At 42.0% G+C, this 23,996-nt stretch overlaps 2 protein-coding genes across 4 annotated transcripts in view; one reads left to right on the forward strand and one right to left on the reverse strand.

Moving 5' to 3' along the window:
- Positions 1-274: 274 nt before the first annotated feature.
- Positions 275-4,135, reverse strand: fam72a (family with sequence similarity 72 member A). The gene is made up of 4 exons (XM_010881990.5): positions 3,423-4,135; positions 3,120-3,197; positions 2,520-2,644; positions 275-2,059 (listed from the first exon to the last, which is right to left on the reverse strand). The coding sequence occupies exons 1-4, from the start codon at positions 3,566-3,568 to the stop codon at positions 1,965-1,967; spliced, it is 444 nt and encodes a 147-aa protein (XP_010880292.1). The 5' UTR covers positions 3,569-4,135; the 3' UTR covers positions 275-1,964.
- Positions 4,136-4,410: 275 nt separating this feature from the next.
- The window catches only part of srgap2 (SLIT-ROBO Rho GTPase activating protein 2), a 74,599-nt gene continuing 55,013 nt past the window's right edge, over positions 4,411-23,996 (forward strand). For 2 of the 3 annotated variants that reach the window (XM_034287157.1, XM_034287156.1), the window contains exons 1-2: positions 4,411-4,495; positions 5,688-6,173. In XM_034287157.1, the coding sequence (XP_034143048.1) occupies positions 6,107-6,173 (67 nt within the window). In that variant the 5' untranslated portion in view covers positions 4,411-4,495; positions 5,688-6,106. The remainder of the gene's footprint in view (positions 4,496-5,687; positions 6,174-23,996) is intronic. The other variant, XM_034287155.1, reaches the window with a different exon arrangement.

Here is a 23,996-nt window from a genome sequence, read left to right on the forward strand (position 1 = left end):
TCTGTACTGAGTTGGCTGGCTGGAAGATTATGGCCAGGGCAGTCTATTCCTACAGAGCCTCATTCCAACATCACGTACATGTATATTACCCATACTGTTGAGAGTACACTTAATGGAAATAATTGCAGTACGCTAGCTCCTGTATATTATTGGCAAATTCTCTCTCTCTCTTTTTTTTTTTTTTTACATAAAGTTCACAAAACACAGTAGATATTTTGTAAAATGTATATTATTAATACGATTAGCAATAATAAAAAAAAAAAACAAGTACGGTTTCAAACTACCAATGCAATTTCAGTGCAATTTCAAAATATACATATTTTTTCAGCAGGGCAAGTAACATCAGTATAAATAAAGCAATGTGTTTGTTTGTTAATAAATACACACATTCACATTGATAAATAAAAACACAGTACATAAGTTAATCATATTCAAGTTTGATTCAAAAAAGATAACTGGTCACAGTTTTCATACAATATGATGATCTCCCAAATATTGTCCTATGCCATAGAAAGAGTACACTTCAAAACAAAAACCAGTCTTGAAAAGGAACACTCAAATACAAGAGAAAGGTCAAATAAAAAACAAACAAAACCTACAGCATTTTTGTAAATTAAAATATTTCAACAAGAATTTAAATGTTATTTAACATTTGGTCTGTGGGATTTATATGTAAATCTAAATGTAAATCATCGCAAAAAGGTGATAGCCAGAGCTAAAAACAGCATTTAAAAAAATATGATTGCTACAAATAGGAAAAATGATTCTTAATTGGTGAATGCAATCTCAGGTATTTGGTGTGTGTAGCTAGTTCGATCTATCAGTTAGAAACCAAAACAAATAACTGTCCATGTAAGCTTTAACATATCCTTATTAATACAGCCATAGCATGTCTGTTTAAACTGGGAGGTATATTAATGCTACTTCATGATATTTCACTCATAGTGACAGTACTTGCTGGGCACCAAAGCATCAACACCAAGCTAGCTAAAACATTTTAGCTGCAGTGACAATGAGCTTGACTTCCTACAATGACAGTCAGCCCCCAGTAACCCACAGAATCGGAATCAGATCAAAGGCCATTAGAATAAAAGTCTAGAAAGTTGGCTGAAGCAAAAGCTTTGGCAGCAATAGAAAGTTCTGCCCTTCACACTCCTTTAAATAAGTGACTCATATGTATATACACTCAAACATACAGTATAGTCAGATATATATACTCAAGTATAGTTCTCTGACAAGCACACACAACCATTCATTGTTGAGTAATACAGAGTTAAGTTATCAACAGTCAGTTTCTATCAACAGTAGTGAGTGTAGGTGAATGGAATCAACTTTCTTTTCATTATCATGTATTTTCCGTCAGCTTCTTTGGCAGGTTGGGATGAGATATGCGTACTTATGCCGACTCAGTTTCCACTAAGTGCCCTCATTCCCACAACAGAAGAGCCCCAGAACCAAACGGATGCCTTTACTGCACCAGCACCATCGAATTATCACATTGGCACTCATCATGAAAGTGTGACACAAGATACACTTGCAAAACCTAAAAGTAAACAACATCAGTTTCTGAAAGCTAACCGCAACATCGCTGTGGAGACTGCAGCGGTGGATTGTTCATGGACCAACACAGGACTGGAAGAAAAAAAATCCGGCATACAATGTTAAATCCAATGTCCAATGGCAATAGGCTACCCAAACGGTAAAAAAAAAAGCCAGGTTAAAGATTAATAAAATCAATCGCTCTGTCCACTGGAAATATGAGTTCAGCCTGGGATCAGTAGCATGTTTGAGGAAAGAGGGCATTTCCAAGGGGTGGGGGGGTGTGCTTCTAAGAGACTGGTGTTTGGGGGGGTGGATCTCCTCTTCCGGTTATGCCTTCTCCTCCTACATCCTCTCTGTCTATTCCTGGGGCCTCCGGTATGTCGCAGGGTAAGGTCTTTCTCTTCCATTTCCCATCTCTCCCTCTACCTGAAGCACTCCTCATCCGATGGACTGTCTGATCCTTCGTTCTCGCTGTCCTCCAACTCGGGGAGGTCTCCCCACAACAACAGGTTCAAACCTGCAACCAAAGATGCCGTCAACACCCAGGTTTATGTGGCCAACTGTGTGCAATTAGTGTTTCCTTGCTATGCCACTGAAAAACAGGCTTAAGCAGCAACAGGCGTCTATGTTGTGGACATGCTTCCTGGAAGAAACAAAATGACTGTGTTTGATGAGCACTAAGTGCAATAAGTTATATTAAATCGGTGTTGCTTAGCCTTTTGGGGGTAATTCTTCTTTACATTTCAGTTTCCCTACTTGATTAGGTTACTAAACTATTCACTATCACAGGTACTTGTGCCACCGTGCATTTTTTCTTAACTGAATAAAGTGCACTTACTAATACTGAGTTAAGTGATGGTCCCATCTTAAATGAATTCACTAAGTCACTTTGGACAAAGAAATCAGCTAAATGATTCATATATCAATGTAAAGTGTACTGTTAGGGGTCAGACAGCTCAGAATAATGGAGTTCTAACCCGTAGCATCCAGTCTGTTGATCGTGGAAACAGCGTCACTGTTAAACATCCAGAAATGGCCGTTGTTACAGGACAGCAGGCAGGGCTTGCAGGGGGCCACCACATGATAGCCCACAATATTACCACTGGAGATAGGGCGAGGGAGAGAGAGGGAGGGGGAAGCAGATTGACAGAAAGAGATAGAAGGGGAGGCGGAGAGAGATCAACAAAAAAAAAACAGGGTCAGCATTTTATAGGGAGCAAGTGTGAAAGTGCTAACTCTATCAGTGGGTACCTATTATCAGTCCGATGTGTTTGTGTGAACAACAACAAAGCCCCGGAGACACAAAAGGTGTCTGACAAAAGCCTCACTGTACCCACCAAAATGCTGGCTGAACCACTTTTCTACTGAAGCAAAAACACCGGGCAACAGACATTTGTATTTACATTTCCCAAGATAAAGGTGATTAAACAAGTTGAAGAAAAAACGGCCGCAGCAGTGTTGTCTGTCTAGCAGAGCTGTTTTGTTACCATAAAGTAAATACATGGTGACTGCAAACAGGTAAGTTTAATGGGAGTAGGCAAACTTGTGTTCACAGTAATGTTGCAAACTGCACATACCATTTCAGGCAGGCGATATCTCTCAGTTTACATTTGCAGCTTTCAGTAGAGTAGCAGCTGGCCACAAAGTCAACAGTTCTAGAAGAGTAGGAGGTAGATGTTATGGGGATTGTCAGACAGAACAAAGGAGCACCCTCTCCTGTCACTAGCCATATTCATCATAACTCATGATTTATGAAATATTTCTCATAATGCAACATACCATAAAAACTGACAGCAATGTGATGAGTCATCTAATTTGTCACCACCCATTCCAAACATTCTATGACCCTTTCATAACAACTTATTGCCTATATTGCTTACCTGTTCGGTGGTATGTCAGTAGAAAACAGTTCAATTTCTGTATCTGCAAGAAGAACTGCCTTCATTCCTCTTGTGCAGAGTAGACTCTCACAGTATATACAATTCACTTGAGTGACACATTTGTTTTTGAAGTTGGAGGTAGACATGTTCTTTAAACTGTTCCGCAAGCCCAAGAATGTCACTATTCAGAGACAAGGTTCTGACAAATCAAGCTAACGTAGTCACCAACAAATGCGCTACCTAGGTAGCAGTTTGGTTAGTCAAACTTCTGTTACCGGATACCAGGTAACCAATAAAGCTAGTTAACGTCAACAGTTACTAGTTGGACATTAGCAGCAGGTGGGTTATACAAGAAACGTTGCAAATCAGAACGTTATCGTTATTACCTCATGTCCCTACGTATATAACGGAGGATAAAGTAAATAACTGTCTAAATAGGTGTTTACCCTTAATGTTGATAACGAGAAACGTTTAATAATAATGGTTGACAACCAAGCTAACGAGATACGAGACAGTGACCGAAATAACACAATATCGGAATTAAAACAGCGAATGGTCTGTTGTTGCCATTCTAAAGTTATTTTTCGAGGTGCATTTCTTAAGCGAATATGTTTCCGATTTGTTTTCTTCTTCAGTTAGATGGCCGTGGCAGTCACTGATTCAGTAAAATGTAGTAGCCAGCTAGCATCGCGGTTGTGTTTATTGTTTACAGCTTCCTGGTGGCTACCGAAACTTCCGGAAACATTTTTAAAATGGCTTTATCTCGAATTTCAATTGGCTCCCAAGGACAAAAAAATGTCGACGATTGGGTAACATAGTCTTACCTTTGCAAAGCTGATTGGCTCGAAATATATCAAGACTGCCTCATCTATATAAACTTGACTGTCGATTTGTAGAATGATATGCCATTCCTAATCAATGTAACCAATCGAAAGATAGAACAATATTATCTCGTTACATGAAATGAGGCGGGGTTCTTTTTTGGGGAACTTGTGAAAAAAGCACAAAAGTCTTCCTCTGGGACGGAAATGAAATAGGAAAGTGTGTATTTCACATGGAAATCGACATACGAGGTAAAATATAAATGTGGTGGTGCATGCAACTTCCATTGTAAACGCATGTGCAAAGTTGTATGTGTATACATCAGAAATAGAAAAGTGTAAGGTTTGTGTCTCATACGTAGGATAAATACTTATATCGAGCTAGCTAGCTAATGTGGTATCCCAGTGACTTAACTAGCCCAGGCAGTAGCCTACCCCTCTGGTCCCAAGATTTCCAATGGCAGAAAAATGGCGAAATGCCTTATTTTCTCAGCGTAAAGCCACACAATGTAAAATAAGTTTTAGGCTTTCTGTAGCCAAATGCAGTTAGTAACCAGTTTGCAACTTGCAAGGCCAATTTGTCATGATGAATTGAGTCTCTGTAAATCAGATTCATTTTATATAGATTCTGACCTTTTCATTCTACCATGTATATTGCAGCCTATAGCACGTACAGCCTGTTCTACTCTATTCGACAACCCACGTGCTATAATTAGTTTAGTAAAACTGCTTGGCCATAACTTATTGATTGCTATTGTGATACGCATGTTTTACAATAACCATATCACTCAGTTATGACCAGTGGAGGTATTAAATGATCTATAACGAATACATAGTAACTAGTGCTTAAAACCCCTTATAAAATTAACTTCAATATAAAAATAAGTATTTTAGCTGTACTTTTCCTGTGTTTGCTTGTATTCAAAGGAAATTAAATTAAAAAAAAAGATAATTGTTTTAAAACTATCATGGACATATTGGAATTGCATTTATTTTGACCTCTGTTATCGGAGCCCTTCCATATGTTTTTGTTTATAGACACAGCATAAAAAGTGTGTTGCATTTCTAACATGTTGTGTAACAATCGCAATTAAAAAATGCAAAAAAAGTCTGTGAAGGCAACGGTCCAATCAACAACCCTACATCACTATCTATACTTAACATATGGATCTGATCCTACTCCCGCCCAAGACATGGATCATCATCCAACATTCGACCTAATCACTCCAGGACCGACAAAGTTGATATCGTTTGTTAATTGTATATAACCTGCCACTATTCTATTCAAGGATGCTTAACTTCTGTTCTGTGATAGAATGTATGGCCAAGCACTGTTCAGTTTATTTATCAAACAAATGAATGCGACACATGCACATTGTGCGTGTGTCTCGCATCCCTGCGCAAAGGCTTCTCAGCTCATCCATGTACCCCACTCTCACTCTAGGGGGAAGAGAAGAGATCCACGGAGCCAGGCCAGCCTCCGACCGTCGCGGTCACAACCACTCACAGAAGGACTAAACTTTTTGAGAGTCTCCTCATCCGGCCGTATACTGGCTCACAGTTTATAGTTGGTTTAGGGGGAATGCATCTCTACTCTGTTTTCTTTATAACCGGTTTTGAGGACGTATTGAGGAAACGATCCAGACGAATGGGAATACGGCATCGGCAAACTCTTATAATGCGGCCAGAGTGAAGGGGGCAGAAGACAATACCACTCCACGGGCTGTAGAGCTCGGTAGGGCTACTCGCTACAATCTTTCATTGGGGTCTGTTTATACGAATTGTTAAAGTTACAATTTCCCGCTGATTGCTCAAATATCCCATTGTTGCGACGGTTAGTGTTTTTGATCAGAAGAACCAGCCATGACGTCTCCGGCCAAATTCCGAAAGGACAAGGAGATCGTAGCCGAATATGAGACTCAAGTTAAAGGTAATACTTTTCCCACCAAGTTTTACGTTGTTGTAAATTATATTCCTTGCATTCATATTGGATGTATTGTCCCAAATGTCTTGTCGCATTTTTATCCGTGGATACGTCAACGTATAGCCTACCTACGATCTGTTACCCTTGTCTAACCTACTGCAGTATCCAAACTGAAAACCTGTTTTTTTTAAGGATTACAAAGAGTTTGTCCTATTTCATGGGTTTGGTAGGCATTCATTTAATTAAATTGTCATCGGAGCCTACTGCGGTGTCAAATCAGAGCGTTCTATGATAAGAACATACGTATAGCCACAATTAATCGAAAGCCTATAACTAATAATCGTATCAGAAAATAAATAAATAAATGTGATGCCGCATTCATTACATGATATGAAACGTGTTCTGTTCTATAATGTTATGTGTAGCCTTCCAGGAGATTTCAGATTCGACATGCCTGGGAAACAACGCAGGGCGTTTTCTCTTCTCTGTTTCCATGCCTGCTGGTATGAGGGGTGCTGCTTAAAGCAATTCATTTCCCTGTGTCTGTTGTGTGACACAGTCAGACATCGGGCCGTCAGACCAACGTTAAGATTAGAATATTGGACAAAATTATTAATTAAATAGCCCGTCGCATCACGTGCGAGTGTCTGTACGCTGCTGTCGTCTGAACTGCTCAATTCAAAAATGGGAGTTCGGGAGGCTTTTCGCGAGGTTTTTCACGGGGTGTTGTGAGAGGAGATCGACAGAGGTGGGTGGTGTTTAGCGTGTTACCTGTTCACTCCCTGATGGTTTGTCCATTTTTATTAGGGTTATTTTCTTGGTCAGAGAGCCAGTCATGCTGTTTGAGCTGGGGAGAAATATGGGTAACAACTTGAAGTGGAAACTAGATTGATAGAGGACGGTAGAGCATGGGTGAGAGATTAGACAGGATATTACCTTCTTAATGAACAGAGCTGTAGCCTCAGTAGATATTGATAAGGCCCCTTTCCTCTCCCTCCCCTCTTATCCCTGACATGGGTCAGACATGGAAACACGCCAGGGAGACAGACATCACTTCTATCACAACCTCCTCTGGGTAGCTGAGTCTCAACAGTCACAAATGGCTTCCTATCAAGTCTTACTTTTCTGAAACCTTTACTTCACAGACCCAACGATATGCCACATTCCTCAAACTGTATTAAGATTGTGATGGGACAGGTTTCAAACAGACAAGAGGAACAGGAAAAAAGAAGAGAAGAAACATTTGATGAAGTTTGCTTATGAAGTGTGGTAATGACAGAGCAGGACAGACCTGGCCCATGTTTAACAGAAGAGAGTATTGGGAGAAAGAGAGTCTAGTTTTGTCCAACCGTACGGAGGCTGGGACCTAGGCTAGTTTCCCTATTTCACTTTCATTACCCACTCCAGATATAAAGCAGGAAAGCACCTCAGATTAATAGATCGCACAGCTCTGTATCGCTGAGCTGCGTCTCACTGAAGCAATGACCCGTCGTAATCTGACTTTTTGCCCTGGACGGTGTTGCCGTGTCCGGACGGTTTCCAGGGCCGTGACGTCATGCCCCGTCAAGTGTCTGAGGCAGCTGCAGGGTGTCTGTGTTGAGTTGGCGATGATAAAGGAAAACATTTAAAAAGAGAAAACATGTCCTCACTACTGTGTCTACCAGAAAGTACAGAAAGAGCCTACATCAACATCCTTCTTTTTTCAACACGTTCTCCCTCATGTCATGCCCATTGAACAGGACAGTGTTAAGCTCACGGACAGCTTGGCACCCTGGTGTCAGTTGTTAGGACGGAGGCTCCAGCAGGCCCGGGCTGGCTGCGTGTTTGTGCCCTACGCCAGGTCCTCCTCTCCCTAGCCCATCGGTGAAGACACAAGTCCACAACGCATCTTTTCACGAGCTACAGGGTCATTTGTCTGTGTGTCCCTTTGTGAAGAGTCTTCCGTGGTGAGATTTGTGAGTTGGTGCAGCAGTGGTGGCGTTTAGCACCGTGTAGAGTTTATGTTTGTCCATCGATCCCCTGCATTGATTTGCTTGTCATGGAGACATGATGGAGAACTCCCACTCCTCTTTGCATCCACACATCACCTCCCTGTCTGTCTGTGTCTTTAAATGGGGGTAAACCAGAGTTTCTACGAACCTATTGTTGCTCCGCTCTGCGTTTTGGGTGTGTGTGATTTTTATTGCTGTCTGCTTTGTGATATTCATGCTTGAGGGGCTGTGGTATAGCACCAATATATCACACGTTGAGGGGCTGTGGTATAGCACCAATTTAACACGTGTTGAGGGGCTGTGGTATAGCACCAATTTAACACGTGTTGAGGGGCTGTGGTATAGCACCAATTTAACACACGTTGAGGGGCTGTGGTATAGCACCAATATAACACACGTTGAGGGGCTGTGGTATAGCACCAATTTAACACGTGTTGAGGGGCTGTGGTATAGCACCAATTTAACACACGTTGAGGGGCTGTGGTATAGCACCAATATAACACACGTTGAGGGGCTGTGGTATAGCACCAATATAACACACCTTAGGCAGAACGCAATGTGGACAGCCCGCAGCAACACCCCGTAAAAGCCTGAGGCACTTTATTTCTATTATGAACTGGTTACCATTTTAGTGAGAATAAAAATAAAATATGATCTGGTGTGTGTGTGTGTGTGTGTACATATAGATTTTTTTAATCACCCGGTTTATAAAGCAACAAGGCACAAGGGTCTATGGTATATGGCCAATATACCACAGCTAAGGGCTGTTATTAAACACAAACCAACAGAGGGTGGCTGATTGGAATACTGTGCCCGACCAGTTACACATGCGGTCATCATTGCCAGTCAATTGGTTGAAAGCTCTGTGGCAGTGGGATAGAGAGGTGTTGTGAGTCTGCCACCCCCCACCTCTGTTCTCAGGATCTAGTCTGGGAATGGGAAAATAAACCTATGCCATGTATTCCAGCCCCGGCGGCTCAGCGGAGCAGGAATGGATATCACGGCCCATTTCACAGGTCTGGAATTCCACAGGCAGTCTGTTATTCCCAGGCCAGTCCCAGGTGGTGGGAGAAGTGTGAGAGGAATGTCATTTCTGCAGGCACCACCGGAAATGTGGGAAATAGACGGAATCCTGATGATCTGGCAGTCTGGAGTACGCCACATGTGTGCTCAGATGCAGGTAGACTGTTAATGCACAGGGACACACAAACACACTAGTCTCAAGTGGAACACGCTGTCAGATGTCCAGTGAAATGCACACATTATTTCATAGGGACATTGTCTATTTAAATCTCTGTGGGTTAACAGAGATTTAAACAGTCCTGGAGACATATCAGATATCAGCGGTGTGTGTGCGCGTTTCTGATGTGAATGGCTGCTTTCACTACAGCACAATGGGAAAATAGAAGAGGCACAATGCATGCTTTTTTAGTGTGTGTTTGGGTGCTTCTGTGTGTGAATGTTTGTGTGTGTGTTGGTGTCCCTTGTGTGCATTCACAGGCTGAGTAATGTATATTTGATCGGACAAAGCACTTCGTAGAGAGAGTGGACCTGCTGAATACTGAGCGTGTGATGTCTGTATAGGCAGAGAGAGAGAGTGTGTGTGTGTGTGTGTGTGTGTGTGTGTATTTTGAACCATACTGGGTTACCCTACTGAATACTGAATTTATCATTTATCATTAACGTCAATTATATGGGTCACTAACCCAGCAGACAGGCAGAAAGACGAAGAGACATTGGGGATTAAAAGTTGTCTTCTGTTGTAACTGTTTTGGTGACAGTACGTGTTGTGTTTGGTATCCACAGGAAGTGGGCATTGGACAAGTCGCCGTCGTTCATTTCTACCAGTGTGTTTCCTTCATACAGCCTGTCACAGTGTTTAGTGCCTCTTCTCCCTTGTCACCCCTGTTCCTCCGCTCAGTCCACCGACTTCCTGTTGAGTCTCTCATCCAGCAGAAGGCTGTGGTTCTTACCTATTTAGCAGTAAGAGGAGCCTCATCTCCCTACCCTTAAAGAAGTAGATCTCAACCTCTGCTTTTCATTCGTCCGCCTGGGGTCAGCTGACCGTTGGCCTTCTCTGTTCCGACACCCCAGTGGTGTGGAACCAGCTTCCCCTCAGAGCTTTGAAGGCAGAGCACCTGCACATTCTCTGAAAACGTCGGCATCCCTACTTTTTATATTGAATTTCTGAAAAAACTGCCCCCCCCCCCACAACTGTTGGATTTCACCAACCAATGCGTCTACGTTTTTGTGTGCCTGTTTTGTTTCCCGTAATCCATTTTTCACAATGATTTTAGCACTGACTCACTGATAGCCACTTCATTGAAGGAGCTTTACTCTGTCTTGGGTAGAGTGGTTGTCCCCGCTGTCTCCAGATGAATGTTCTATCTGGAAGTGGCTCTGGATGAGAGACGACTAAAATGTGAATGTGTTTATCATCCAGGGGAACCATTGTCCACTCTAACACACTTATTCAAGCCGGTACAGTTGGAAGCTATTAAAACACGGTGTGCCGTTGCCGATCCAATTAGTCATGTTGCTACCGGATTACTTTTCAGCCTGACTAGAAGTGCATGTGTGCGTGTGTGCGTGGTTGTGTGTGTATGCTAGTTAAGGCTCCGCTAATCAGATGTTTGTTCCCTTAATTGCCCATTGTCCACTTTTGTACGATTATTCCTAAAGACCCACAATCAATTAGTGCCGAACTGTGTGTGTTTGTGTGCGCGTTTGGGTCACACTAAAATGGCAGTGGACTAAATTGATTAGTTTTAACACTGGGTTGACCACCGGTCAAACTGATGATTGTCTATTCCATCTGTGTGAACGTGTGATGGGGAGAGGCTGTGTGAGGGGGGGAGACTGTGTGAGGGGGAATGAGAATCGAGAGAACAAGAGCGAGGTAGTCTGCATGTACTGAATAGGAAATGCTGACCGGGTTTAAAATAATCTCTCAGGAAGGATGTTTGTCTAAAAGGATAGGAAGGATCAGAAGTCAGGGTAGAACTCATATTGTGTGTGTGTTAGTGCACGCTTCCTTCCTGTTTGGTGCCTGATTCCATTTTGTCATGAACGGGTCAACCTGTACCACGGACCTGGACCCGGACACACAGAGGCTGTTTCAAGCCTGATGGCGTTGCCGTGTCAACGTGGCCCTTTTCAGTACAACACACTGAAACAAATCAAACTTAGCAGGACTGTGATTTGGCTGTAGGCAGAGCCAAAGCACATCTGCAAAAGAAAACCTCCAATTGACAGTAGCCCCGTAGGATGTACTTTTCATACCAGGAGCTCCAATCACAGCGCAGGTAGCACATCTGTTGACATTCCACGCTTGTTTGTGCGTCACTTGCCGGCCGGTCTGAGTAATTTCACAATTTGCTCAGTTACTGGGATTTTCACGCACAACCATTTCTAGGGTTTACAAAGAATGGTGTGAAAAGGGAAAAACATCCAGTATGCGGCAGTCCTGTGGGCGAAAATGCCTTGTTGATGCTAGAGGTCAGAGGAGAATGGGCCGACTGATTCAAGCTGATAGAAGAGACAACTTTAACTGAAATAACCACTCGTTACAACTGAGGTATGCAGCAAAGCATTTGTGAAGCCACAACACGCACAACCTTGAGGCGGATGGGCTACAACAGCAGAAGACCCCACCGGGTACCACTCATCTCCACTACAAAAAGGAAAAAGAGGCAACAATTTGCACAAGCTCACCAAAATTGGACAGTTGAAGACTGGAAGAATGTTGCCTGGTCTGATGAGTCTCGATTTCTGTTGAGACATTCAGATGGTAGAGTCAGAATTTGGCGTGAACAGAATGAGAACATGGATCCATCATGCCTTGTTACCACTGTGCAGGCTGGTGGTGGTGGTGTAATGGTGTGGGGGATGTTTTCTTGGCACACTTTAGGCCCCTTAGTGCCAATTGGGCATCGTTTAAATGCCACGGCCTACCTGAGCATTGTTTCTGACTATGTCCATCCCTTTATGACCACCATGTACCCATCCTCTGATGGCTACTTCCAGCAGGATAATGCACCATGTCACAAAGCTCGAATCATTTCAAATTGGTTTCTTGAACATGACAATGAGTTCACTGTACTGAATTGGCCCCCACAGTCACCAGATCTCAATCCAATAGAGCATCTTTGGGATGTGGTGGAACGGGAGCTTCGTGCCCTGGATGTGCATCCCACAAATCTCCATCAACTGCAAGATGCTATCCTATCAATATGGGCCAACATTTCTAAAGAATGCTTTCAGCACCTTGTTGAATCAATGCCACATAGAATTAAGGCAGTTCTGAAGGCGAAAGGGGGTCAAACACAGTATTAGTATGGTGTTCCTAATAATCCTTTAGGTGAGTGTACAAACATACATTTTGAGACGTCTTTAAAACAAAAAAGTCAGGTTAAGAACTTGTTCATGACTTTAAGGGGGAGGGTTGCACTTCTAGAAATGATTGATATGTAAGTAGTAATAAGCACATTTGACAGGATTTGATTCTCTGTAGGCCTAGTGGAATTAATTTATTTTATTTTATAAAGCCATCTTTTCAATCTTACTGTAACACTTAATTCAGTGCAATAAGCCAACACCGATGTGTCCCATTGTATTACAGACCAAGTACATATAATAACAAGATCAAAACCCCATCCGCTCATGTCATTACCCACCTTAGCTTTTAAAATGTTATGGGCTTTGCTCCTCCATTGGTTGTGTTGGCAGGACTCTGATAGGCCTACATTATACAGTGGATATAAAAAAGTCTACACACCCCTGTGAAAATGCCAGGTTTTTGTGATGTAAAAGAATGAGACAAAGATAAATCATGTCAGACATTGTGACCTATAATGTGAACAATTCAATTGAAAAACAAACTGAATTCTTCGAGGGGGAAAAATTCAAACCTCTACCTCTATGGTCCAATCCTAATGGTCTTTTGTAAACTTTAGCCTGGCTCTTCTTTGCTTCTCATTGATGAAGGGCTTTTTTCTAGCTTTGCACGACTTCAGCCCTGCCCCTTGGAGCCTGTTTCGAACCGTCCTCGCCGTGCACTTCACCCCAGCTGCTGTTTGCCATTCTTTTTGTAGGACACTTGATGTCATCCTACAGTTGTTGAGTGATATTCAAATTAGTTGACGGTCATCTCGGTCAGTGGACAGTCGTTTTCGCCCCCTACCAGTCTGTTGCTTTGTTGTCCCCAATGTCTGTTGCTTGACCTTGTTCTTATGAACCGCCGTCTTTGAAATTTCAGGATGGAAGCAACCTGACGCTCAATGTATCCCTCTGCCAGTAAAGCCAGAATTGTACCCTTCTTTTCCTCAAAGCTTTTCTTTTCAACTCTTTTGTCATGCTGAATAGTTCTTTTTTTATTCAAATGACCTTTGAAGTACTACTTGCATTGTTTTTGCCATCCAGCTGGTCCTATTGCAAGAGGATAGTGATGACCACAGCAGTGGTTTTATACTTTTCCTCATTAAAGTAATTGATTAGGTTCAGGTAATCACCTAATCACTACCTCATTAAGTAAAATGATTTGTGCCTGTGTTGGAATTTAACAGACACTGGAATGGAATGGATGGTATACATGTAGAGATGCTGATTTAAGGAAAATTAGGAGTGGTCTTTAATTCTTTTCAGAGCTTTATATAGTCGTTATAGCCTATTGGCTAGGGTCTAAAATTAACTTTATACAGTGGCAGCCGATAACTTGTTTAAAGAACCTGTCCAGTAACCGAAAGGTTGCAGATCCTAGCCAGCAAGTGGAAAGTCTGTCATTCTCTCCTTGAGCAAGACAGCTCTCCTTGTTCATTTGGTTAAGAGCATCTGCTACATGACTAAAATAGGGATGAAAAAATTTACAGCCTCAGCGTTCATAGTTCATGCGCACCAGAATATGCAAAGTTGTTCTCCCAACTGACATTTCGACTCACAAGACCAGCAATTTGCTGTGAACCCTGAAGGGTTTCAGGGATCAGTAAAGGCGGGCTGAAAGTCCTGTTAACTCTGCCCACACTCTGGTTGAGACAGAGATACTGACAAGGGTATGAAGGGACAGTCAGGGATCATCAGAAAGGAGTTGCTGCAAACCTGTCAAGACGTCTGCGTGCGTGCGTGTGTGTGTGTGCACGCTGCCTCAGTGATATGTGCTGCAAAGATAAAAATGGTCCCATTGCCTTTCTGCTCCATCCAATCTTTTTTTCAATGCAGTAATTTATTAGCCAACACAGACACACTCACACACACACATCGCTGTCTCTAAACACCATTGGGCCACTATGCCGAGTCAGCCTTCTCCCAAGGACGTACACCCACAATCACACTTACCTCAGTAGTACTGTAATTATCTTCCATTAGAAGTTATCTACCTATTTTTTCCTGTCGGATTCCAAGTCCTTGCCTTAGGAATGGGGAGTTCTACTCATTTTGTTGGTCCTACTCATTCTGTTTCTAGGCATTTCCTCCTATATCTGATCCAGGGGGATAACCTTTTGAACTAAACTTAATTGTAGCACTACGGGGAGGGAGAGGGAGAGAGAGGGATGGCGAGAGAGAGAGGGAGAGAAGGAGGGGGTGTCATTGACAGAGAGAGCAATGAAAAGAAGAGTGCAGTGCCAGGTGGGAGAGGTTAAAGTTCAAGTATTGGAAGACGGGCATTCATTTATGCCAGATGTTCTGACCATCCTCATTGGATACCAGATGTTCCGGTTGCTGCGATTGGCAAATGCACAGGCCGCAGCCCCTCAAACAATCCCCTATTACTAAGGCATGCTGGGATTGTGCAATGGCTCTTTTCCCAGTCAGTCAATGGTTCCTGCTTTGATGTGTGTGTGCTTTAGTGTGCCTGTGCCTTTGTGTTCAGTTATGTCGTTGAACTGTCGGACTAGTGCTTTTGAGTGGACACTCGATGACTTCGTACACAAACACACGTTTCACTCAATTGTTACAGATAGGCGAATATGAACGTGCACTTGTCTTGTGTTAATGTTCTATGTTTTCAACTGAAGCATTAGCATCAGGTCAGCTGTAGTCTAGGCATTAAGAGATTTGAAGGAAAACCAGTTTGTTGTCCTGCATTGTGTTTCTCCAGCCCCTCATAAGGCACGACAAACCGGTCTGAATGTCTGTATATCTACTGTTCAGTCGCTCTCGCGGGAAGTGGGAAGGACCACAGTCATTTAGAGAAACTGTGTACTTTTGTGGTTGATGTCCAGAATATTTCAAGGTGTTGGTAGCATTAGACCGTCTCCCTGTCTGTTCTCTAAATGATGCTGTCACCCCCCGAGGCATAGTGAGAGGTAGGGGTCTGTGCGTGTCTTAGCGTGTTTCATTTTTTTTTTGTGTTCCCGTTGACACCTTCTGCCTAGAAACACACACACACACACACACACACACACACAGTCAATCATAGCAACAGTGGAGCAACCTGTGAGAGCGTGTAAGAATGTGAAACATGAGCTTTGCTCTCTACCTCCCCCCTTTTCTTTTCCTTTCTTTTTTCTTTCTTACTTTCAGTCTTTCCCTCTGTCTTTTGTCCCTATATGTGTGAGAGAACAATGAACACATTCTCAGAAGCATCAGTCGTAAGCACTCTTTTCACTCTCTCCTTCTTATCTCCCCCTTCCTCTCCTCGTCTCTCGCTACTCTTTCTCATCTGTCTCTCTATCTCATCTCTCACTAGTCTTTTTCATCTGTCTCCTCTTTATCTCCTCATCTCTCATTGCTCTTTCTCATCTGTCTATCTCATCTCTCACTGCTCTTTCTCATCTGTCTCCTCTTTATCTCCTCATCTTTCACTGCTCTTTCTCATCTGTCTCCTCTTTATCTCCTCATCTCTCACTGCTCTTTCTCACCTGTCTCCTCTCTATCTCATCTCTCACTGCTCTTTCTCATGTCTCCTCTTTCTCTCCTCTTTCTCTCCTCATCTCTCACTGCTCTTTCTCCTCTGTTTCTCTGTCTCATCTCTCACTGCTCTTTCTCACCTGTCTCCTCTCTATCTCATCTCTCACTGCTCTTTCTCATGTCTCCTTTTTCTCTCCTCATCTCTCACTGCTCTTTCTCATCTGTCTTTCTATCTTATCTCTAACTGCTCTTTTTCATCTGTCTCTCTGTCTCATCTCTCACTGCTCTTTCTCATCAGTCTCCTCTTTATCTCCTCATCTCTCTTTCTCTTTCTCATGTGTCTCCTGTTTATCTCATCTTTTGTTCCTCATTCTCATCTCCCTCTCTGTCATTGTTCTCTCTCTCATATCTTTAATAATGTTTGTCAGTTCTGATTAAATTTGACACATTTGTTTTAAACACACCCTCTGAGGCTGCTCAGCTCAAAAGCCACTACCCGTGTGTCAGAGAGAGAGGGAGAGGATGTTGGAACATTCGATAGCAATAGGAACACTGAGCTCTATATGCAGCCCAGGTTTAAACAAAGACGCACACATCCTGTATTTATTGATGTTTTACCGGAGGAGAGAAGAAAGTCCAGTAGCTGTAAATAAACTGAAAGACAAAAGGAGCATACATAACCCAGGCTTCCCCTGGAGGTCAGTGCCATTTGCCAGCACCGTCTGGATCTGTGGGGGTTAGTAATCAAATATGGAGAGTTCCTTCCACTGCGTAAGAATCCCGTCTTCGACATCCAGGTTGAGCTTTGGAAGACATCTCCAAAGTTGCTGTCACAAAGCAGTGCCTTGATCAATAACTGGATCACAAGAATGGGGATAAAAATGTGGTGAAGGTAATTAAAAAGGGAACCAAACAGATTGGATGTCGGACCAGTGTCTCGGGGACAGAGGAGATATGCTTCTCTTCACGGCATGTTTGCATACGAACTGTGCATACTCACCTGAGTCTTGACCCCAGGCCAAGATGACCCTGGGAGGTCCTCTAAAACGGAATGTCGGTTTGGGAGCCGCAACATGACTGTTGGTGTACAGCAGTGTGTTCTGGGATCCAGCTGAGTGGTTAGGTGGTACAGATTGCAGAGTGGCTCCCTGCCTGCCCACCCCCTTGCGTAAAGGACCACGTTGAGACAGAACCACGAGAGAAGAGGGTTTCTCCACATAGGCAAGGAGAGGTGTTTGTGCTCCGTCTCTATTATCAGTGGTAATCTTCAGGCAGGCAGACCGGTTGCCAAGGTAACTGAATTGCCCCCATTTTTTTCTGGGTTTGTGGAAGTGAAATGAAGAATTTAGATTTGTCTTTGGGGATCCTGCATCATGCACGAACACACGCACACAGACACTTTCACACACTGCTTATATCTCATTACACTTTGAATGATGGGAGGCCAGCAGCCTCTAGCTACATTTATCTTGAGCTACCACCCCCTCTTCTCCTTCCTCGGATTCCCCTCTCTCTTCTCTCCTTCCATCATTCCTTATTCAGACATATGTTTGTTCCATATTTGTATCTGTATATAGTATTGTTAGATGTATCTATTACGGGATACCTCTGAAAAAACTGTATACAAATACTATGAACAGATACATGTAATAACACTGTCTATAAACAAATATATCTAACGACACTGTCTATTAACAGACTTTTAACAAAACCTGAGCATTGTTTCTGACCATGTCCATCACTTTATGACCACCATGTACCCATCCTCTGATGGAATGCTTTCAGCACCTTGTTGAATCAATGCCACGTAGAATTAAGGCAGTTCTGAAGGTGAAAGGGGGTCAAACACAGTATTAGTATGGTGTTCCTAAAAATCCTTTAGGTGTGTATCTAACAACAGTCTATGAACAGATATATCTAAGGACACTGTCTGCTGACAGATAGATCTAACAACACTGTCTATGAACAGATATATCTAAGGACACTGTCTATAGACAGATACCTTTAACAACACTGTTTATAAACAGATAACAACACTGTCTATAGACAGATAACAACACTGTCTATAGACAGATAACAACACTGTCTATAGACAGATACCTTTAACAACACTGTTTATAAACAGATAACAACACTGTCTATAGACAGATAACAACACTGTCTATAGACAGATAACAACACTGTCTATAGACAGATAACAACACTGTCTATAGACAGATAACAACACTGTCTATAGACAGATAACAACACTGTTCCTACATGAATCCCTCACTGCATTTTGCTTGTTTCCTCATTCTATAATCACCCCTCATTCAAATTGCTTTAATGCCTCTAGCAACATACCCCCGATTTCATTCCAGCTCTTCTTTCTTTCCTCATAACTCCTTGTTTTTTCTATCATCTAATCTCCACATACCCTCTCCTTCAGGCAGTGCGTGTGTGTGTGCGTGTGCGTGTGTGTGTGCGTGTGCGTGTGCGCGTGTGCGTGTGCGTGGTTGCAGAATGAGCAGCCGCAGTGCCTCAGCCCTGGTCTGTGGTTCACACCTCTGTTAATGCTATTTTAATGAAGACATTCATCACATCCTCCCCTGAAACCTCACACAACAACACACACACACATATGTATAGTTGTCTTGAGCAGTATCTGTGTTGTGGAGTGTGTCCTGCATCAGAGAGAACAGAGACATGCTGTGTATCTCCTCTTTGTATTCTTTAAAAAAAAATGTTTTGCGTTTTCAGGAATCTTTGCTATTTTGCACTAATGTCTCCTCACCATATTTAATTATTTATCTGAATAATAATCTTCTTTGAGCAAATATTTTCTATGGATTCAATGGCAGGTCTTGTGCTGATATCAAGAGGGGATTTCATGCCAAATGTTATTTCTCACATGCTATATAAACAGTAGGGATATTACACTTTTTACAATAATGTAGAGGAAGAAAACAGTATGAGAAAGGAAAGGTAACACAGAATATATACGGTATATACAGTATATGTAATGAATAACAAATGGCAATTAATAAAGACAGAAATCTAGTCATGCTTTGTCTTTGGAAAACACACCTAATAATAATAAGACTATCAGTGAAATCTAGAGAAGTGCCTAGCCTTTGGCAAACACATCAATAACTAATGAAAATAGCTTGACTTAGGCCTATACAGACAGGACCAGTACCAAATCATTGTGCAGGGAAATCAGATAGTTTAGGTTTAACTACTGTACTTAGAGATCCTTGTGAAGGTATTCACACCACTGACAAATTCTTTCATATCCTGAAAGTACACCCATAGCTTCAATTGCTGGTGTTGCCTTTTTGGCTAAAATAACTTAATGTAGCTGTTTCTTGTTACTGTAGACCAGTCTCTTAAATCAGCTGGAAGACTATTTTTACTATTTTACCACTGTTCTTTCATTGCTGCTTCAAATGTGTCATGGTCCAGGGCTGTCTTTCATGCACGTCCCACTTAAAGTCCACCAACAGCATTTTGATTGTGGCCTGGTCATTCTTTAAACCTCCATTTCTTCTTTTTGGCACAGTCTATTGTAGCTTGACTTGTGTGTTTTCGAACATTGTCCTATTGTAAGATCCATTTTCTATTTCTATTTTTATTTCTATTTATCTTTTTGACAGATGTCCTCACATTCTCTTCAGAATTCTCGGGTACAATATGGAATTAATGGTTGACTCAGTGTTTAAAGCAGCTCCAAAACGTAATGCCACACCTCCAAGCTTTAAGGTTGGTGTTTGGTTCTTCTGATCAATGGCAGTGTTTTGTCTGGTATTTCAGGCCAAACAGTTACACCTTCGATGGATTTGTCCAAAGCACATAATTCCAGTCATTTTGATCTTTAACCAGTTGTTGTCTTACAAAGGTCAGTCATGGCTTGACAATTTTTTTTGAGAGCAGACACTCCTTCCTTCCTGACCTCCCATGTAGTCCACGTTTGGAGAGTCTCTTTCTGACATTTGACTCATGCACTTTGACACTGATTGTTGCGAGAGAGATCTATATATCCTCTGATGTTACCCTGGGGTTCTTAGAGACCTTGATGAGCATTTTCGGTCAGCTCTTGGAATGTGATGGAACAACCTGTCCTATGTAGATGGCTAATGTTCTGGAATTTTCTCCATTTGTAGATGATCCATCGCACAGTAAAATTATGTACTTAGAATTGCTTGGAAATGGCTTTGTAACCACTTCCAGACTCATGGGCATTAATATAATTTCTTCTGAGGACTTCAGATTGGTATTTTGGTCTTGGCATATTGTGTTACCAAACACCCTTATGGTTAAGACCAAGAGGGAGTACTTACTTTTTCTCATGGCTGTATGTAGGGCTGTCGCAATAACTGCATCATCGCTTAACCACAGCAGTGTAGACAGTACAGACAGTACTTGGAAAACATGTCATTTTTTTATAGTATATTATTTTACATTTTCCACTTCATTGTTAAGTAAAATATATTACTGTAGGCATAACTAACCTAATCTGAAAACTCATCTTCTCTGGTTTTGAGGCTCCACTAGAAAACAAGTGGATTTGCACTCTTTGAATGGCAGTTAGGAAATGTCCATTGTTAGCATAAGGGGAGTTATTTTGATTAGATTTGGTTCTGTTCATTTTAGTCTTTAGGCCTAGAACTAACACTTGTTTAGGCCTAAACTTTTAGTGATCCCACTTTGAAACAATAATAAATGTTTTTTTTTTCCTTTTTACCGTAGGCTGAGTAAGGTTGCCACGATACAAGGTGGATCTGGTATGGCCTGTTCTGTTATCACTGAATGAGCCGAAAAACAATGGCTTTGGTAGCTAAATCAAATGTTGCGTCACATTTCGGCACATTTTTACCAGTAAAATGTCTTCCCATGTGGCAATGTGCATGTCTGTGTGTCTGTGGTTAGACTTTGAATCTCAACTTTGCTTTGAACTTTTAGTATATACACAAACACACACCACAGTTACGTACGGAAATAATTGGACACTGACACACGTTTTGTTATTAAGGCTGTTTACCAAAATATATTCAAGTTATAGTTAAATAATATGGACTTTAAGCCCATAACAATAGGAATATGGGCTTAAAGTGCAGTCTCTCAGCTTTAATATTAGGGTATTCACATCCAAATTGGAGGAAGGGTTAAGGAATTACAGCTCTTTAATATGTAGCCGGCCTCTTTTTCAAGGGGCCAAAAGTAATTGGACAATTGACTCAAAAGCTGTCTCATGGACAGGTGTGGACTATTCCTTCATTAGTTCTTCCTCAATTAAGCAGGTAATAGATCTGGAGTTGATTCCAGTTGTGTCATTCACATTTGGAAGCTGTTGCTGTGAACCCACAACATGTGGTCAAAGGAGCTCTCAATGCAAATGAAAAAGGCCATCCTTAGGCTTCAGAAATAAGAAATTCCATCAGTGAGATAGCAGAAACATTAGGAGTGGCCAAAACAACAGTTTGGTACATTCAGAGAAAAAAGGAACGCACTGGTGAGCTCTGCAACACAAAAAGGCCTGGAGTCCACGGAAGACAACAGTGGTGGATGATCGTAGGATCTTTTCCATGGTAAAGAAAAACCCCATCACAACATCCAGGCAAGTGAAGAACACTCTCCAGGAGACCATAAAGAGAAGCCTTCACAAGAGCAAATACAGAGGGTTCAGCACAAGGTGCAAACCATTCATAAGTTTCAAGAATAGAAAGGCCAAATTAGACTTTGCCAAAAAACATCTACTAAAGCCAGCCCAGTTGTGGCACAGCATTCTTTGGACAGATGAAACTTAGACCAACCTGTACCAGAATGATGGGGGGAAAAAGTATGGAGAAGGCTTGGAATGGCTTATGATCCGAAGCATACAACATCATCTGTAAAATACAGTGGAGGCAGTGTGATGGCATGGGCATTTATGGCTTCCAATGACACTGGGTCACTAGTGTTTATTGATGATGTGACAGAAGACAGAAGCAGCTGGATGAATTCTGAAGTGTATAGGGAATGCTCTGATTCAGCCAAATTCGGTGGAGTTGATTGGACAGCGCTACACTTTACAGATGGAATACTGCGAAAGCTACTCAGGGGTTTTTAAGGCAAAGACGTGGAATTTTCTGCAATGGCCGAGTCAATCACCTGATCTCAACCCGATCGAGTATGTATTTCACTTGATGAAACTCCCACGAACAAACAACAACTGAAGACAGCTGCAGTAAAGGCCTGGCAAAGCATCACAAAGGAGGAAACCCCGTGTTTGGTGATGTCCATGCATTCCAGACTTGAAGCAGTCATTGCCTGCAAAGGATTCTCCACAAAGTTTCTAAAATGAAAATATTCTTTATGGTTGTGTTAATTTGTCCAATTACATTTGAGCCCCTGAAATAAGGGAACTGTATGAAAATGGTTGCAATTCCTAAATGTTTCATGTAGGGATGAAAGCCCTACACTTCAATTGCATCTCGGTTGTTACATTTCAAATCCATTGTGGTGGCGTACAGAGCCCAAATTATGAAAATTGTGTTTGTGTCCAAATATATCCGGACGGAACTGTATATTATTATACCTAGGATGACCTTTCTGGGACAAAAATGTATTCCCATAAAAAAAATCCTATTGTCCCTGACAGTAAAACTAACCCTAACCCCAAAATCTAAACCTGATCTTAACTTCTAACCCGAAACAAACCATAGCCTAATTTAAACCAGAATGTTTTCCTACTCCAGATTTGTAATCCACGTGCGCACACACAGACAAACCCACACACAGAAACAACAAATGTTGTTCATTTATGTTTTTAATGAAGGTTGGGGAGAGAGACACTCCTGGAGAATACTCCTCTGCTGGGGACAGCGTTGACCTCCCTCCACTCCATTGGACCACCAGTGCTCCGTCACTTCTCACTGACACCAGATGTCCTCAGACACACACACACACACACACATTTACACGTATACTAGACTGCATAACTCATTTAATACTTGCCACAGGGTCAGGAGGACATGGCACTCGCACACACACAGTTAATGTCCGTGGGTTCAGGGGTTAGGGGTCAGGGGTGAAGGAGCAGAGTGAGGAATTGGAGTAATGAGAACTCCTTAGACAGTAGGCTGACCTCCCCCACTGTTTGGATCACTGTAACACAGACACATCTCTGTCAAATATACCTCTGTCTGTTCAAAAGATGTGGAACATTGTTGTTTCAGTTTGTTGTCAGACAAGTTCTTGCTAGTGTTTCTGCTGAAAACTATCCCATAATGCACTCCTCCTAACCGTCTTTGTGTAGACACTGTAACGTTCTGGTAAATGCCCCAGGGTCTTTTCTTACCTCTTTCCAGTCTCTGTCTCTTTCTATGTATTTATCATTATTTCCGTCTTTCTTTGATTGGTGGACTCATTGGAAGAATCTGTAAGCTCTGTCGAAATCCAGTTCCATCAATATATATCTCTCTCGAAATCTTTCTTTATATATATCTCTCTGCCACACTTTGTCTATCCGTTTATCTCTCTCCTCTATCTGTCTCTCTCATTTCAGTTTTGAGGGATTTATTCGCCTGGGAAACATTTTACTTTGCCAAAAAAGGTGGAACATTTTAAAAATGTACAATGAAATAATATTTTTTTTCAGGATGATTTGATCTCTGTAACATGCATGTGTAAGCATGTTTGGGGTTGTCAGATCCTTGTGGCGCTGTTTAAACAGAGCCTACCAAACATGTAGTAATGTAACACATCAGTGCTGTTCTACTATGTAGAATGACATCAGTACAAACCAGGAGATGTTCTGTTCTACTATGTAGAATGACATCAGTACAAACCGGGAGATGTTCTGTTCTACTATGTAGAATGACATCAGTACAAACTGGGAGATGTTTTGTTCTACTATGTAGAATGACATCAGTACAAACCGGGAGATGTTTTGTTCTACTATGTAGAATGACATCAGTTCAAACTGGGAGATGTTCTGTTCTACTATGTAGAATGACATCAGTACAAACCGGGA

Source organism: Esox lucius, chromosome 17 (assembly GCF_011004845.1).
Source record: "Esox lucius isolate fEsoLuc1 chromosome 17, fEsoLuc1.pri, whole genome shotgun sequence".
Taxonomy (NCBI): Eukaryota; Metazoa; Chordata; class Actinopteri; order Esociformes; family Esocidae; genus Esox; species Esox lucius.